The following is an 18,040-nucleotide window of genomic DNA, read 5'->3' on the forward strand; positions in this document are numbered from 1 at the left end:
TGGCTTGCCCCTCGTCCAGTGTCCTGTCCGAAAGGACGTTCAGCGCAGCAGGGGGGATCGTGACCGATAAGCGTACTCGCCTAGCTCACGACAGTGTTAACTACCTCACATTTCTAAAAATGAATGAGGCATGGATCTCGGAGGAATTCAACACATGTGACCAGTAGACCATGTATATGTCTATAAACAATTTTTTAATTGAGCACACAGACCTTCTTTCTTCATTTGGCTCACTTCCTTGTCCAAAAAAAGCACACCATACTATATGCCCGTACCCTCCTCTTTGAAGAGGTTGAGCGGTGTCATATTTCTACTGGGGCTGCTTATTATGAGGGGCTCCCACCATCCCTGTGCTGTGCTGACTTCCTCCTGGGGCTGCTTATTATGAGGGGCTCCCACCATCCCTGTGCTGACTTCCTCCTGGGGCTGCTTATTATGAGGGGCTCCTACCATCCCTGTGCTATGCTTATTATGAGGGGCTCCCACCATCCCTGTGCTGTGCTGACTTCCTCCTGGGGCTGCTTATTATGAGGGGCTCCCACCATGCCTGTGCTGTGCTGATTTCCTCCTGGGGCTACTTATTATGAGGGGCTCCCACCATCCCTGTGCTATGCTTATTATGAGGGGCTCACACCATCCCTGTGCTGTGCTGACTTCCTCCTGGGGCTGCTTATTATGAGGGGCTCACACCATCCCTGTGCTGTGCTGACTTCCTCCTGGGGCTGCTTAATATAAGGGGCTCCCACCATCCCTGTGCTATGCTAACATCCTCCTAGGGCTGCTTATTATGAGGGGCTCCCACCATCCCTGTGCTATGCTAACATCCTCCTGGGGCTGTTTATTATGATGGGCTCCCACCATCCCTGTGCTATGCTGACATCCTCCTGGGGCTGCTTATTATGAGGGGCTCCCACCATCCCTGTGCTATGCTGACTTCCTCCTGGGGCTGTACCTCTGCTGTGCATATTATGAGGGGCTCCCACCATCCCTGTGCTATGCTCATTATTAGGGGCTCCCACCATCCCTGTGCTATGCTCATTATGAGGGGCTCCCACATCCCTGTGCTATGCTTATTATGAGGGGCTCCCACCATCCCTGTGCTATGCTGACTTCCTCCTGGGGCTGCTTACGGTGCAGGTGTCAGTGCTGTATATCATGGTGCTGATGTCAGTACTCTCTATCATGGGGCTGCTGTCAGTGCTGTATATCACGGTGCTGGTGTTAGTGCTTTATGTCACGCTGCTGATGTCAGTGCTCTCTATCACGGTGCTGGTGTCAGATCACTCTATCACGGTGCAGGTGTCATTGCTGTATGTCACGCTGCTGATGTCAGTGCTCTCTATCACGGTGCTGCTGTCAGTGCTATATATCATGGTGCTGGTGTTAGTGCTTTATGTCACGCTGCTGATGTCAGTGCTCTCTATCACGGTGCTGCTGTCAGTGCTGTATATCACGGTGCTGGTGTTAGTGCTTTATGTCACGCTGCTGATGTCAGTGCTCTCTATCACGGTGCTGGTGTCAGATGACTCTATCACGGTGCAGGTGTCATTGCTGTATGTCACGCTGCTGATGTCAGTGCTCTCTGTCACGGTGCTGCTGTCAGTGCTGTATATCACGGTGCTGGTGTTAGTGCTTTATGTCACGCTGCTGATGTCAGTGCTCTCTATCACGGTGCTGCTGTCAGTGCTGTATATCACGTGCTGGTGTTAGTGCTTTATGTCACGCTGCTGATGTCAGTGCTCTCTATCACGGTGCTGGTGTCAGATGACTCTATCACGGTGCAGGTGTCATTGCTGTATGTCACGCTGCTGGTGATCATCTCCTGCACCCTCTTCTTTCCCTACCCTGGTCCCTGACCTTCCCTCTCCTCCATTGCCTTCATGCCCTCCACAGTCCTGAATTGTCACAACAATTTCCCATATAAAAAAAGAATGCTTGTAGTTGTCGATCCCAGATTCACCTCATACATGTGTTATGTCATTGGCCATGTGGTGGGACTATGTTTGCACAGCTATTAATTATTTTGTGGCTGCAAATTTGACCTGTAGGTTTGCAAAGTTCGCCTCCCATTGAAGTCAATGTGGCCCGCCGCAAACGTTCCGGTTCGCAAACTATCGGCCGCGTTCGCGGTCCGCGTTCACGAAACGTCCCGTCGGAAATTCGTCCATCACTAATCACCATTTACATTTGTGTGCAGGCAGGGTCACTGCTGGAAATCACAGGTCCTGTACAGCCTACCTGACAGACCCCCTCCCCTTTCCTGAACATATTAAGGCGATATTTTCACAAAAAATATCCAAAATTCACTATTTTAGTGGACATAAGCACCACAAAACTTACACAATTCCTGCTAAATCTAAAAGATAAAACTGTATTAAGTAAATAAATAAAGCTCTGTGGGTGAATGAGGTCTTGGGGCTTATTCACATGGGCGCTTTGGCCTGTAAAATGTGAATCAGAATTTTGTTTCTTTTTAAGTGGCTATGGGGGCGCAGCAGCTGTACGAACAGAGCTGCAGGTCCTAATTTGACTGGCGCTTGGGTGCAGGTGTACAGCCCCAACAACAGACAGGGTAGATTTGGGACCGCTCATCCACACCTGTCATAATTAGGACCTGCAGCTGTGTTCATACAGCAGCTATGTCACCATGGATTGACAAGCAGCCCCAGCCACACAAAAAATCTCTCATTTAGTGCTAGCTCACACTAGATGCAGTTCCGTGCGCTTTTTCTGCACTAATGGGCCATAGAACCCATGTGAATGAGCCTTTAATTATTTTTATTTTATTTTTATTTTATTTTTTTACAATTTTTATTATTATTTTTTGCAATTGTATTTTTTTTTATTATTATTTACAATTTTATTTATTTTTAAAATTTTATTGTATTTTTTTTTTATTATGTAGAGGTGCCCCCATGGGGTCGCTGTGTGTACTAGCATCCACATATTCACCCTGCTGGTAAGATCCCCATTCTGTTACTGCGGGGGAACAATCGTGGGTGGCTGGCGGACATTGAGTCCGCCCCCCCCCCCGCTGATTGGCTCCCCTGCTGGCCAGTGGCCGCATGCGCCAACAAATCGCCGTGTATGAGCCAATGTACAATGACAATGGGAAGCAGCCACATTGCTGCAGTACAACTGTGACGGCTGATCCTTAACAGGTTAAATCTTAGATCTCTCCTCTGCCATCAAAAGCATCTGAAATTGGTTTGATCAGATACTATGCAAGCAAGTAGTGGCTTGTAAACCTCAACCCAAAACCAGAGGTGATTAAATCCTCCTCGATTAGAGTTTCTTACATAACAGAGAGGAGGAGGGTACAGATGTGCCTTCCTCTCTTCTCAGGGTCCTGGGCTCCCTGGTCACCTGGTAAAGGCAGTGGGTAGGGGGGAATGGGGTTCCCTTCTGTGCCCTGTAGAAGTGATCGGGCGGCTTTAGATCCACGGTGATCACTTCTACATTAAAGCCCATCACTGATTAGAACTTTTGGTCCTGTGATCATAGCTGCAGCCATGATCCTCCTGATATAGTCACTTGAACATAAGGATATACGGGTATGTGCCAAGGGCGTGAAATGGTTAAAGTAGAACTAAAGGCAAAACTGCTGTAAAAAATAAACTGAACAAAGGTTGAATCTGATTGGATGCAGCGCTGTTCTGATAAAAATGTTCTATCAGCCACCTTTGACAAAAGTCAATTAAATGATCAACAGTTGTCCAAAAAAGAAGGGGCTTCCAAGACATCTACTGAGAGAAATGCGTACTGTACATAGCTTAAAGCCCTGTTACACCCAAAAGCAAACATTTTCACCAATCCTTAGATGTGATGGCTGCATTGAGTTTCTTTTATGATTTCTTTCTTCTATTTTCATCTGGTAATCCAACCAGTAAGTCTTTTGTTTTTCAAAAGTACAAGCTCTCCAGAAGAACTAGGGTTGCCACCTGTCCAGGATTCATCCAGACAGTTCGGGTTTTGAATCATGTGTCCGGGTTTCAGTCCACCTGAAACCCGGACACAACATTCAGACAAGAGTGTGGCTTGGTACAGGGCCTGACAGGAGAGTGGGGGGACACTATGCACACTGCAATACTATTCTCTTTGTAGTGCCCAAAAGGTGTCTGCGGTCTCTTATAATCCTATAGTGAATGCTAAAAAAGATTTTTTTTTCTGTGCACCGCTAAAGTGTTCGGGTTTGGCTTGAAGAAAAAGTGGCAACCCTAAGAAGAACGTATCAGCTTACATGGATGAGGCAAATCATTTACCACTGGCAGGGGTGCCTACATTGTTCAGCTTTTATTTATTCATGTAAAAACTTTATAAAAAAAAAAAAAAACTGTGGTAACTGCTTATAAAACATGTGTTGAAGTATGGTTTCAATTTGTTAGTGTATTTGACATACATTAACATATATTTAGCACCCCCCCCACTAATACAGGTAGTGTGTTCTCAGGTGAAAACAGAGGGGGAAAGCCAAAGAAAGGAAAACTAATGCAGTCACAACATCTAATGATTTGTAAGCTGCAACATAATACATCTTTGGATTTGGGTTTAATACTGCTTTAAAGAGGAAGTAAACCCTGATGGGTTTACTTCCTCTTTGATTCCCTGCAAAGGTAAAACATAATGGACTACTATGCATCGCATAGTAGTCCATTATGTGTCACTTACCTGACACAGGAGCCAGCGAAGTCACCGCTGTCCCCTGTAGTTCAGAGCGTCCATCTTCTTGGTGGGTCTCGCTGCTCCGGTGCTGTGATTCGCCGGAGCAGCGATGACGTCACTCCCGCGCATGCGCACGGGAGCCGACACTCGCGGCCTATCGCCTCGATCTGCAGCTTACTCAGTGCGCCTGCGCACCACTGTCTACTGCGCATGCGCCATAGACAGCGGTGGCTGTCTTCAGGTAAATATCTCCTAAACCGTGTAGGTTTAGGAGATATTTCTTGGACCTACAGGTAAGCCTTAATCTAGGCTTACCTGTAGGTCAAAGTGGTTTGTAAGGGTTTACAACCACTTTAACCGGTTCCCGACCGGCGCACGCCAATGTACGTCAGCAGAATGGCACGGCTGTGCAAATGGGCGTACCTGTATGTCCCTTTGAATTTACCGCTATGACATTGTGTGCGCTCTGCCGGCCCGGAGCTCCATGAGTAGGATCGCGGGTCCCGTGGACTCGATGTCCGCGGGGATACCTGCGATTGCCTCACGAGGAGGAAGAAAGGGGAGATGCTAATGTAAACAAGCATCTCCCTGTTCTGCCTAGTGACAGTGCCCCTGATCTCTGCTCCCTGTGATCGGGAGCTATGATCAGTGACGTGTCACACACAGCCCAGCCCCCCCTACAGTTAAACACATGCCTCGGACACACTTAACCCCATACAGCGCCACCTAGTGTTAACCCCTTCACTGCCAGTAACATTTACACAGTAATCAATGCAATTTTAATCACACTGATAGCTGTATAAATGTAAATGGTCCCAAAATCGTGCCAAAATTGTCTGATGTGTCTGCCATAATGTCGCAGTCATGCTAAAAATGATCGCCGCCATTACTAGTAAAAAAAAAAATATATTAATAAAAATGCTATAAAACTATTACCTATTTTGTAGACGCTATAACTTTTGCAAAAACTGATCAATAAATGCTTATTGCGATTTTTTTAAACCAAAAATATGTAGAAGAATACGTATCGGCCTAAACTGAGGAAAAAAAATGCATTTTTTATGTATTTTTGGGGGATATTTATTATAGCAAAAAGCAAAAAATATTTTTTTTTTCAAAATTGACGCTGTTTTTTTGTTTATAGCGCAAAAAATAAAAACCGCAGCGGTGATCAAATACCACCAAAAGAAAGCTCCATTTGTGGTAAAAAAAAGGACGTCAATTTTGTTTGGTAGCCATGTCGCAAGACCGTGCAATTGTCAGTTAAAGCGACGCAGTGCCTAATCACAAAAAGTGCTCTGGTCTTTGGCCATCCAAATGGTCCGGGGCTTAAAGGCGGGGTTCCACCCTAAAGTGGAACTTCCGCTCATCGGAACCCTCCCCCCTCCGGTGTCACAGTTGTCACCTTTCAGGGGGGGAGGGGGGTGCAGATACCTGTCTAAGACATGTATTTGCACCCACTTCTGGGCATAGCCTCCCACGGGAGTCTATGCTGTTTCCTGTCCCACAGGGCTGTCTGCTGGGACACACACGGGTCCCAGAGACAGCGCAGACCATTCCCATTGCGCTGCGCAACTCGCGCATGCACAGTAGGGAACTGGTAAGTGAAGCCGCAACGCTTCACTTCCTGATTCCCTCACCGAGAATGACGGCGGCCGACATCGCTGGACCCTGGGACAGGTGAGTGTCCATTTATTAAAAGTCAGCGGCTGCAGTATTTATAGCTGCTGGCTTTTAATATTTTTTTTGTAGGTGGAATCCCTCTTTAAGTGGTTAACTAAAGTAGAATTAAAGAATTTATATTTAATTTTGGATAGTGTAAGGAAGGATTATAACCCCTGTAAGGTCCCATTGGGGAGATTGCCCTTCACTTCCTGTCCCATAGCCAAAACAGGAAGTAAGAGGAAATCCCTGCAAAGTGTGGGAATCTTAGGATGTCACCAGAAATAACATCCTCATTAAGAGAATGTTCTGGGGACAGCACAAAATGTGAGATTTTTTGCTACTGTCACATTCAATGATAATGGTAAAGAGGACAGACAGATAGGATACATCTCCCTAACAGGGGCACAGACAGCAATACAAACCTAACAGGGGTTCTAACTCTCTCCTGTCTATCCAAAGGGAAAAAAAGGAAAGTTTTGCCTTTAGTTGTAGTGTAGTAATAAATACATGACAGGAAGTGGTGTGACTGCAGCCTGCCAAGTAGTGAGGGCTGTAAGTCTGTCATAGGAGTGAGCTCTACACCTCAACACGTTTGTTATTGTTTGTTTGGTCAATAAAGCCCCGCCTCCAAAAACACCTCCCAACAATCCCGACATAGCATGGGCATCCAGCAGAGGGCGCATTGGAGTATAGCAGAGGACGGTGGCCGGGAGAAGGCAGAAATCCCGGGAAGGCGAAGTTGTGTATGGTGGTAGAGCGCGTGCGCCGAGATCTGTGTGGAGTCCGGAGAGTGCGGCGGGGCGGTTCGGTGTGTGTTGCGGTGTTCGGAGCAGCGCTCTGAGGGACAAGGAAGGATAAACTGAGCGGGAATGCTGCGGGACGGCCCCGGGATTCAGCACGGCCTGTGAGAGACATGCTGCCCGGGGCCCCGGACCCCCCGGGGTGGCGGAGGGGGAGGCAGCCGGGCCCCGGGCTGTGTTGTCCGTCCCTTCTGCTGCTCCTCGTCTTCCCGACTCTGCTGACCGGCAGCGAGGCCCAGCCTGGAGGAGCGACCACCGAGCCCGGTCTGAACGTCTACATGAGTGTGGAGGAGGTGGGCCGCCTGATCGGTGAGTGCAGCCCCGCCATTGTTACTGGAGACAGTGTGGGAGGACCCCCCAATCACAGGGGACAGAGAGTGCTTACCCCCCCCCCCCTTCACAGGGGACATAGAGTGCTTACCCCCCCCCCCCCCTTCACAGGGGACTTAGAGTGCTTACCCCCCCCCCTTCACAGGGGACAGAGAGTGCATACCCCCCATCACAGGGTATAGAGGGACCCCCCAATCATAGGGGACAGAGTGCATACCCCCCATCACAGGGTATAGAGGGACCCCCCAATCATAGGGGACAGAGTGCATTCCCCCACCCACATCACAGGGTATAGAGGGGACCCCCCAATCATAGGGGACAGAGTGCATATCCCCCCATCACAGGGTATAGAGGGACCCCCCAATCATAGGGGACAGAGTGCATTCCCCCACCCACATCACAGGGTATAGAGGGGACCCCCCAATCATAGGGAACAGAGAGTGCATACCCCCATCACAGGGTATAGAGGGGACCCCCAATCATAGGGGACAGAGTGCATACCCCCCATCACAGGGTATAGAGGGGACAGAGTGCATACCCCCCAATCATAGGGGACAGAGAGTGCATACCCCCCATCACAGGGTATAGAGGGGACCCCCCAATCATAGGGGACAGAGAGTGCATACCCCCCATCACAGGGTATAGAGGGGACCCCCCAATCATAGGGGACAGAGAGTGCATACCCCCCATCCCAGGGTATAGAGGGGACCCCCCAATCATAGGGGACAGAGTGCATACCCCCCATCACGGGGTATAGAGGGGACCCCCCAATCAGGGGACAGAGAGTGCATACCCCCCATCACGGGGTATAGAGGGGACCCCCCAATCAGGGGACAGAGTGCATACCCCCCCACATCACAGGGTATAGAGGGGACCCCCCCAATCATAGGGGACAGTGCATTCCCCACCCACATCACAGGGTATAGAGGGGACCCCCCAATCATAGGGGACAGAGGGTGCATCCCCCCCACCCACATCACAGGGTATAGAGGGGACCACCAATCATAGGGGACAGAGTGCATTCCCCCCCCCCCCACATCACAGGGTATAGAGGGGACCCCCCCAATCATAGGGGACAGAGTGCATTCCCCACCCACATCACAGGGTATAGAGGGGACCCCCCCAATCATAGGGGACAGAGTGCATTCTCCACCCACATCACAGGGTATAGAGGGGACCTTGCCATCATAGGGGACAAAGTGCATTCCCCACCCACATCACAGGCTATAGAGGGGACCCCCAAATCATAGGGGACAGAGAGTGCATACCCCCCATCACAGGGTATAGAGGGGACACCCCAATCATAGGGGACAGAGAGTGCATACCCCCATCACAGGGTATAGAGGGGACCCCCCAATCATAGGGGACAGAGAGTGCATTACCCCCATCACAGGGTATAGAGGGGACCTCCCAATCATAGGGGACAGAGAGTGCATACCCCCATCACAGGGTATAGAGGGGACCCCCAATCATAGGGGACAGAGTGCACCCCCCCCCCCCACTCGCAGGGTGGAGAGACGGACCCCCCCCCCCCCACTCGCAGGGTGGAGAGACGGACCCCCCCACTCGCAGGGTGGAGAGACGGACCCCCCCCCCCCCACCTCACAGGGTGGAGAGACGGACCCCCCCCCACCTCACAGGGTGGAGAGACGGACCCCCCCCACCTCACAGGGTGGAGAGACGGACCCCCCCCACCTCACAGGGTGGAGAGACGGACCCCCCCCCCCACCTCACAGGGTGGAGAGACGGACCCCCCCCCCCACCTCACAGGGTGGAGAGACGGACCCCCCCCCCCACCTCACAGGGTGGAGAGACGGACCCCCCCCCCCACCTCACAGGGTGGAGAGACGGACCCCCCCCCACCTCACAGGGTGTAGAGACGGACCGCCCCCCCACCTCACAGGGTGGAGAGACGGACCCCCCCCCCCACCTCCACAGGGTGGAGAGACGGACCGCCCCCCCACCTCACAGGGTGGAGAGACGGACCCCCCCCCCACCTCCACAGGGTGGAGAGACGGACCCCCCCCCCCACCTCACAGGGTGGAGAGACGGACCCCCCCCCCCCACCTCACAGGGTGGAGAGACGGACCCCCCCCCCCACCTCACAGGGTGGAGAGACGGACCCCCCCCCCACCTCACAGGGTGGAGAGACGGACCCCCCCCCCACCTCACAGGGTGGAGAGACGGACCCCCCCCCCCCCACCTCACAGGGTGGAGAGACGGACCCCCCCACCTCACAGGGTGGAGAGACGGACCCCCCCACCTCACAGGGTGGAGAGACGGACCCCCCCCCCCCCACCTCACAGGGTGGAGAGACGGACCCCCCCCCCCCCACCTCACAGGGTGGAGAGACGGACCCCCCCCCCCCACCTCACAGGGTGGAGAGACGGACCCCCCCCCCCCCCCTCACAGGGTGGAGAGACGGACCCCCCCCCCCACCTCACAGGGTGGAGAGACGGACCCCCCCCCCCACCTCACAGGGTGGAGAGACGGACCCCCCCCCCCACCTCACAGGGTGGAGAGACGGACCCCCCCCCCCACCTCACAGGGTGGAGAGACGGACCCCCCCCCACCTCACAGGGTGGAGAGACGGACCCCCCCCACCTCACAGGGTGGAGAGACGGACCCCCCCCCCCCACCTCACAGGGTGGAGAGACGGACCCCCCCCCACCTCACAGGGTGGAGAGACGGACCCCCCCCCACCTCACAGGGTGGAGAGACGGACCCCCCCCCACCTCACAGGGTGGAGAGACGGACCCCCCCCCCCACCTCACAGGGTGGAGAGACGGACCCCCCCCCCCCCACCTCACAGGGTGGAGAGACGGACCCCCCCCCCCCCCCACCTCACAGGGTGGAGAGACGGACCCCCCCCCCCCCCCCACCTCACAGGGTGGAGAGACGGACCCCCCCCCCCCCCCCCCACCTCACAGGGTGGAGAGACGGACCCCCCCCCCCCCCCCCCCCCACCTCACAGGGTGGAGAGACGGACCCCCCCCACCTCACAGGGTGGAGAGACGGACCCCCCCCACCTCACAGGGTGGAGAGACGGACCCCCCCCACCTCACAGGGTGGAGAGACGGACCCCCCCCACCTCACAGGGTGGAGAGACGGACCCCCCCCCCCCCCCACCTCACAGGGTGGAGAGACGGACCCCCCCCCCCCCCCACCTCACAGGGTGGAGAGACGGACCCCCCCCCCCACCTCACAGGGTGGAGAGACGGACCCCCCCCCCCACCTCACAGGGTGGAGAGACGGACCCCCCCCCCCCCACCTCACAGGGTGGAGAGACGGACCCCCACCTCACAGGGTGGAGAGACGGACCCCCCCAAGGTACAGAGAGGATCTCTCAAACTCACAGGGTACAGAGGGAGAGACCTCTTCCTACACGCGCACACACTGCTGAGACAGACCTCCCATCACACTGTACAGAGATAGACACCCCCCAACTCGGTGTACAGAGGGAGAGGACCCCCCATGGTACAGAGAGGACCCTCTCTAAAGCACAGGGAGAGCCCCCCCAACTCCCAAGGTACAGAGAAGGACCCCCCCAACTCACAGCATACAGAGGGGGAGGATCCCCGTTATTTTCAATGGCACTCAAATCGAAGCGTGAATTTTCCGCCATTGTCGATCGAATTGTGGTAAAATCTCACAAACGGAATTGCAGGACACCTGTCGTTCAAAAAAGTTAACTTCTTTTGGGCAACAGGCGTCTCATGATTCTGTTGCGTGATTTTGCTGCGCTTTATCGTCGACAATCGCAGCAAAATCGCGCCGTGATTTGAGTGCCATTGAAAATAACGGGGATCGCAAGGGTGTCCTGTGATTTGCGGGGATGCAGAATCGCTGTGATTCTGCTTGCAATCTGGAACGCCGTAGTGTGAACAGAGCGTAAAGCTGGCAAGAGGTGGGTAGAATTTTAAACAAAAAAGTTCTCAGGAAAAGAATGTTCTAAGAACGTTTGTTTCTCTAATCATTATTGGGTCAAATTGATGTTCACTTTCAACTGTAGTGACTAGAAATTTAGAGCAGGATGGAACAATTTCCTTGAATGAGTTTCTAACTTTGTGGCTTTATGCACGCTGGACGTTTTTACAGCTGCTGTTTTTTGGGCTTCAGACGTTTTTTTTTTTTTTTTTTCTACAGTCAATAAACACTCCATGTTATCCTATGTGTCCGTGCACACATAGGCTGTTATTAGCAAGGGAGTTTTTTGGCTTTAGAAAAAAAAAAAAAAAACTAGTGGGTTCTGAGAGGAGTTTTTCAGCTGTAAAAACGCTCATAAATGCAGATTAACGCTCAAAAACGTGGCTTGCCAGCGGTTTTTGATCCATTGAAGAAAAAAACCAAAAAAACGCTATTGCATTTTTATAATGTTATTTTAGCATCCAGTGTGCATGAGTCCTGTATGGGTAAAGTTGATTCATTCCCAAATCAAATGGTAAAAGCAAAATGTTCTGAGAATATTGGTACTAATTATTTGAAGACTTTTTCTTTTATGATTCTATCCATCTATGGCCATCTTCCCTCCAAGATGTGATTGGCTTATACTGGAGTCCACCCGAAAAAAAATTATTAAAAGCCAGCAGCTATAAATACTACAGCTGCTGACTTTTAATAAATGGACACATACCTTTCCTGGGGTCCAGTGATGTCGGCAGCCGAGGCCAATCGATCGATTGGCTGCTGCCTCCATCCTCGGTAAGGGAATCAGGAAGTGAATTGCTGCGGCTTCACTTCTCGGTTCCCTACTGCGCATGCGCGAGTCATGCAGCGCGATGGGAATGGTCCGCGCTGTCTCTGGGACCCGTGTGTGTCCCAGCAGACAGTGCGGCGGGATAGTGAGTCTATACCCGGAAGTGGGTGCAAATACCTGTCTTAGGTATCTGCACCCACCTCCCCCCTGAAAGATGGCAACTGTGGCACCGGAGGGGGGGGGGGGGAGGGTTCCGATGAGCGGAAGTTCCACTTTAAATATGGGAAAAACATGATAACATTGCCCACCTCTACCTCCTGAGCCTATATTGTCTTATCCAGAGAGACGACCAAGACCACAGACACCTCTGCTATGCCTCTCCCTCATAGCCCTCTATTCTCCATCTTCACTGTGTAGAATATTCTGTATTGTTAACCAAAACTAAACTAAAAAATGTAAATTTCTTTTTGAAATCCTTGCTTATAGTTAAAATACTTAGGCCACCATTGCAGAGCTAAAATGCAGCTCAGCTGGTCATCTTTGAGCTTTAATACTTTGTCAAAAAATCTGAATTTCTGATCTGCATTCGTTGCCTGGAATCGGGAGGAGCTGGGGGCCATTGGATTGTTGTGACAGCCAGGCAACTAGCATTTCTTGTCCACAATGGCCACTTATAGTTTTCTTCTGGTGCATGTTTCGTTGATGACTTCTTTCAACAGTTATATATTCCTGTCCTGTCACAGCTTGGCTTTGTTTTAGTAATTTATGGAAACCTGTATCTTTTCAAGTTCACGAGGAAACCTTCTCAGGCTTTATATTTTTGATACAAATCTTTTTTTTTTTTTTTTTTTTTTTTTTTTCCTTGGAGGGTTAAAACCAGGTTTTTTATTGCAGAGTTCCCATTGGGGAGATTTACCTCACTTCCTGCCCCTGTGATGATGTGAAAATCTTTTGATTCTAGCTTTTCCCTACTTACCCTTAAAAAAGAAAAGACATCCCAACCTTTTTAAAAATATATATGTTGCTGTGTCCCTTCTGGAGATCCCCCCCACTGTAGCGTGTTGTCACTGAGACAGGAAATGGGGGGGGGGGAGGGATCAAGGAGAGTAGAAATTGATAGAGATTGTAACCCTTCACTGCTGCTCTATGGGTCCTTTCACACGGGGCGGATCAGTTCTGATCCGCCCCGTGGATATCTGTTTGCTCAGCGGGGATCACTCCGTCGATCCCCGCAGAGCAGGGAGATGACAGGTCCGTCTCTGCACACTGCGCAGGGACAGACCTGTCACAGCGCCGATCTCCCCTATGGGAGATCGGATGACGACGGACCGCAGTGCCCGTCGTCATCCGATCTGCAGACGGATGGAAAAATAGCTTTTTCCTCCATTACACTTTTTCGGATTGGAGCGGGTCGGATGTCAGCGGACATGTCACCGCTGACATCCGACGCTCCATAGAGCTCTATGGAGCACCCGTTCAGGTCCGCCTGAAAAACTGACAGGCGGGCCTGAACGGAACGTCAGTGTGAAAGGGGCCTAAGAAAGCTTTAAAGTAGTACTATTTTTGGATCGAGTAAAGGAGGGTTAAAACCCCCATAAGGTTTATTTTTGCTATCTTTGTCCCATCAGGGAGCTTTACCTTCACTTCCTGTAACATAGCCAAACGGGAAGTGTGAGAAAATCTCTTCAAATGAAGGGAAACACTTGGGGAACGCCAGGTCACCAGAACTAGTGTCCCCATCGGAAGATTTCTCCTCCCATTATTTTTCTGGGGACAACCCAAAACGTGGAATTATCTTTTACTTTCAATGATAATGGAAGATTGGACAAATAGAGAGCACGTTACTCCCTAGTGGGGACACAACAATATATGTGGGTGTGACACTATTTATTACCTCACCAGGTGACACCAACCCTAGTGACGCCACTGGATACATCAAGTATCGGACTAGACATCAGAGCATTTGCACAAGTACCAATATATTTGTCCAAATGCTTGGTGTCGGCACTGATGATTATCAGTGCATCCCCTAGTATCCAATGTTTGATAAATATATATGTATTTTTTTTTTTTTTTTTTTGTGATCGGTTTACAGATTCTTTGGTGTCCATCAGAATCTCAAGACCTATGTGATCAGCAAATGGATTGTTTTTCCTGAGGATAAAAAAAAGTGAAAACTTGTGTGCTGAAAGCCATGTGACCAGCTCAGGAAAAGTGCATTGATTGCTGTAAATGGTATTCAGCAATGACCAGCAAGTCTACCATTACTTCTACTTGTCAGTTTTGGGACAATTTACTCATTCCAGCCTTGTCATTGATTATGAACTCACTGTATGCGCTTTGCAGAACTTTCAGCCTGTGTATACTTGTTGTGGAAGTGTGGATATAACTCCAGATGGCAATTTCCCTTTTCATAATAAAGCAGGGCTTGACAAATTTTCTTTGAATCTAGGAGCCAGTTTTTTTTTTTTTTAATCTTTTGCAAATTGGTTACTTTCACCCGCTTCCTGCCTAGGCCAATTTTCAGCTGTCAGCGCTATCACACTTGGAATGACAATTGCGCAGTCATACCCATATGACATTTTTATCATTTTTACGCAGAGCTTTCTTCTGGTGCTGTTTAACCTTTTCCGGACCAGCTGCCGCAGTTATCCTGCGGCAGGTTGGCTCCCCTGCACGAAACCACGTAGCTGTACATTGGCTCAAGGGTGGCCGGATAGCAGGCACGTGCTGCATGGGGGGGGGGGGGGGGGATGGTGCCGATGGTCATGACCAGGAGACACAGAACAGGGACTAGTGTGTGTAAACGCTTACTTCCTGTTCTGACAGGAGTGACAGATCGTGTGTTCCTTTTGGCTAGGAACCAGATCTGTCACTTCCTGTAGTTTGTCCCTACCCCTAAAGTTAGAATCACATAGCAGGGAACACGGGTAACCCCTTCACCGCCCCTAGTGTTAACCCCTTCACTCCCATTTTTTGTACAGTAATCAATGCATCTTTAATCGCACTGTTTGTATTAATGCCAATGGTTCCAAAAATGTGTCAAAATTGTCCGATGTGTCTGCCATACTCTCGCAGTCCTGATAAAAATCGCAGATCGTTGTCATTACTTTAAAAATAAAAAAGCAATAAATCTATCCCCTATTTTGTAGATGCTATAACGTTTGCGCAAACAATCAATATACACTTATTGCAATTTTTATTTATTTTTTTGTGAAAAAAATAAAACCACAGAGGTGATCAAATACCACCAAAAGAAAGCGCTATTTGTGGGGGAAAAAAGTACATCAATATTGTTTGGGTACAATGTCACACGAATTGCAAAAACGCTCTGGTCAGGAAGGGGGTAAATTCTTCCGGGGCTGAAATGAATCACCACTGGGGGTTTTAATTTCTGCTAAATACATGAGAAATTTTCCTCATTTCTGTTATAACATTTTTGCAAATAAGTAATTTTATTTTTTCTTCATTAATGTGAGGTGATGGGGCTGCAGTGATGGGCTTGGCAAGGATGGAAAGGGACCTGGGGGTCCTAGTAGATGATAGGCTCAGCAATAGCATGCAATGCCAACAGACTATTGGCATGCAATAAAAGGGTTTCGCTCCAGAGATAAAACGCTTGTGCCTTTTTTGTCTTGCAGGGTTTATTTTTTTTTTATTTTTTTACAGGACTAGTATGCATACTACAAAAATACATCGACGTGCATGCAGGGCGTCGATGCGTCACACTGCTCCGTGTCTCCCGCTCTCCTCTGTGCTGCCGTCCCCCTCTCTTCTCCTCCTCCGTGCATCTGTCCCCCTCCGTGCTGCCCCCCCCTCGGTATCTCAGGATGGAGAGAGGAAGTAGAAGCCGGTAAACCCGGCTGCTTCATTTTCAGAATGGACAGAGTCAGTGACCACGTACTGTACATTCACATAACTGAAACATTGTAACCTCCTGTGATTACGATGTCTCAGTTAATGAATGGAGAGAAGCCGCTGTCTTCTCTCCTTTCATTATCAGTGCAGCAGAGGCTGCAGAGAAAGGGACTGGGGAATCTCTGTCCCCAGTCCCTTTCCCTGTCTCAAATGGGAGATGTCAGCGGTCTGTTAAGACCCCTGATATGTCGTCATAGCCCCCCCAACAGGGCTGATAAAAAAATTGCAATAAATAATACAAAAAAAAATTGTAAAAAATAAATTATAAACATTCATGAACTTCTGAACAGAAACTAAAAAGCTAAGATGGAAATATATATATATATATATATATATATATATATATATATATATATATATATATATATATATATATATATATATATATATATATATATATAATTTTTTATTTTTTTACTTTACAAAAAATAAGTACATAACAAAAAAGTAAGATAAAAGAATATAAGTACATATATTTTTATGTATGTACTGTTATATTCTTTTATCTTACCCCCCTTTTTTTTTTTTTTTTTTTTTTTTTTTTTTTTTTTTATATATGTACTTATCATTTTTTGTAAGGTTATCCCAAAGGATTAATTGGCTAATCAAAAAAAAAACACTAGATTAATTAAAAAATAATAATTGTATAGTCGATGACTAATCGAAAAAATAATCGATAGATTAGTCGACAAACTAATCATTAGTTGCAGCTCTAAACTGAAGAAACAAGTTTGCTTAAGTGCGCACGTACCGATGACGTCGGCACATGCAAATACAGGGATATCTCCAAAAACCGTGCAGGTTTAGGAGATATCCAGGGTAGCTACAGGTAATCCTAATTATAGGCTTGACTGTAGTATAAAGTGGTTGTAAAGGGTTTGCAGCCAGACTTGGTGGAGGGAGATTTCTGCAGCATATTTGGTAAGTACAGAATTACAGTATATATAAAATAATATGCAAAGCAGTTGTATGGAAGCATGACAAAGATGTTTTATTACAAAATGATGTGAGCAGACTGCAATTCCTCTTTAGATAATTTTCTAGCCAAAAATGCAGATTAGGGAAAAATGATCTAGCAGCAATAGGTTTAAAGTGTATAGCTTTGTTTTTAAATAACAAACACTCTGTGCAAGGGTTTTGCACAGAATGGCCCCAACCCTTCTTTTTCTTTTTCACCTTCACCACTTCAGCCCTGGCAGAATTTACCCCCTTCCCAACCAGGCCGTTTTTTTACAATCTGGCATGGTGCGCTTTAACTGACAATTGTGTGGTCGTGTGCCCAAACAAAATTGATGTCCTCCTTCTCCCCCCCCCCCCCCCCCACAAATAGAGCTTTCTTTTTGTGATATTTGATCACAACCTGCGTTTTTTAATTTTTTGCTCTATAAACAAAAGAGCGACAATTTTGAAAACAAAACAAAACGAGTTTGTACTTTATTGTTGTTATAACTATTCTCCCCCCCCCCCCCCCCCCCAAAAAAAAAGGTCTTCATCAGTTTAGGCCAATATGTATTCTTCTACATATTTTTGGTATAAAAAAAATCGCAATAAACGTATATTGATTGGTTTGTGCAAAAGTTATAGTATAGTGTCTAAAAAAAAAAAAATAGGAGGTAGATTTATGGCATTTTTATTATTAATTATTTTTATTTGCGTCAGACACTTTTGAAACTTTTTTGGGACCCTTGACATTTATACATTGGTCAGAGCTAAAAATAGCCACTGATTACTGTATAAATGTCACTGGCAGGGAAGGGGTTAACACTAGGGGGCGCTCAAGGTGTTAAATGTGTTCCCTATGTGTGTTCTAACTGAGGGGGGGGGGGGTGGTAATGTGGCTCTCTAGAGGAGGAGAGAGATCATTGTTCCTACTTGGTAGGAACAGGTGATCTGTCTCATCTCCCCTGACTGAACCGGGATTTGTGTTTTTTTACACACAGATCCCGGTTCTCGCTCTGTCATGAGCGAT

General features: G+C 48.8%; 1 protein-coding gene across 2 annotated transcripts in view; it reads left to right on the plus strand.

The window, feature by feature from the left end:
* The first annotated feature begins 7,043 nt into the window (after positions 1-7,043).
* RYK (receptor like tyrosine kinase) overlaps positions 7,044-18,040 on the plus strand; it is a 242,654-nt gene continuing 231,657 nt past the window's right edge. For both annotated transcript variants that reach the window (XM_077488654.1, XM_077488655.1), the window contains exon 1: positions 7,044-7,436. In XM_077488654.1, the coding sequence (XP_077344780.1) occupies positions 7,241-7,436 (196 nt within the window). In that variant the 5' untranslated portion in view covers positions 7,044-7,240. The remainder of the gene's footprint in view (positions 7,437-18,040) is intronic.

This window comes from Lithobates pipiens, unplaced genomic scaffold (genome assembly GCF_037356315.1).
Source record: "Lithobates pipiens isolate NorthernLeopardFrog02 unplaced genomic scaffold, aLitPip1_a1.2 Scaffold_18, whole genome shotgun sequence".
NCBI classification, from domain to species: Eukaryota; Metazoa; Chordata; class Amphibia; order Anura; family Ranidae; genus Lithobates; species Lithobates pipiens.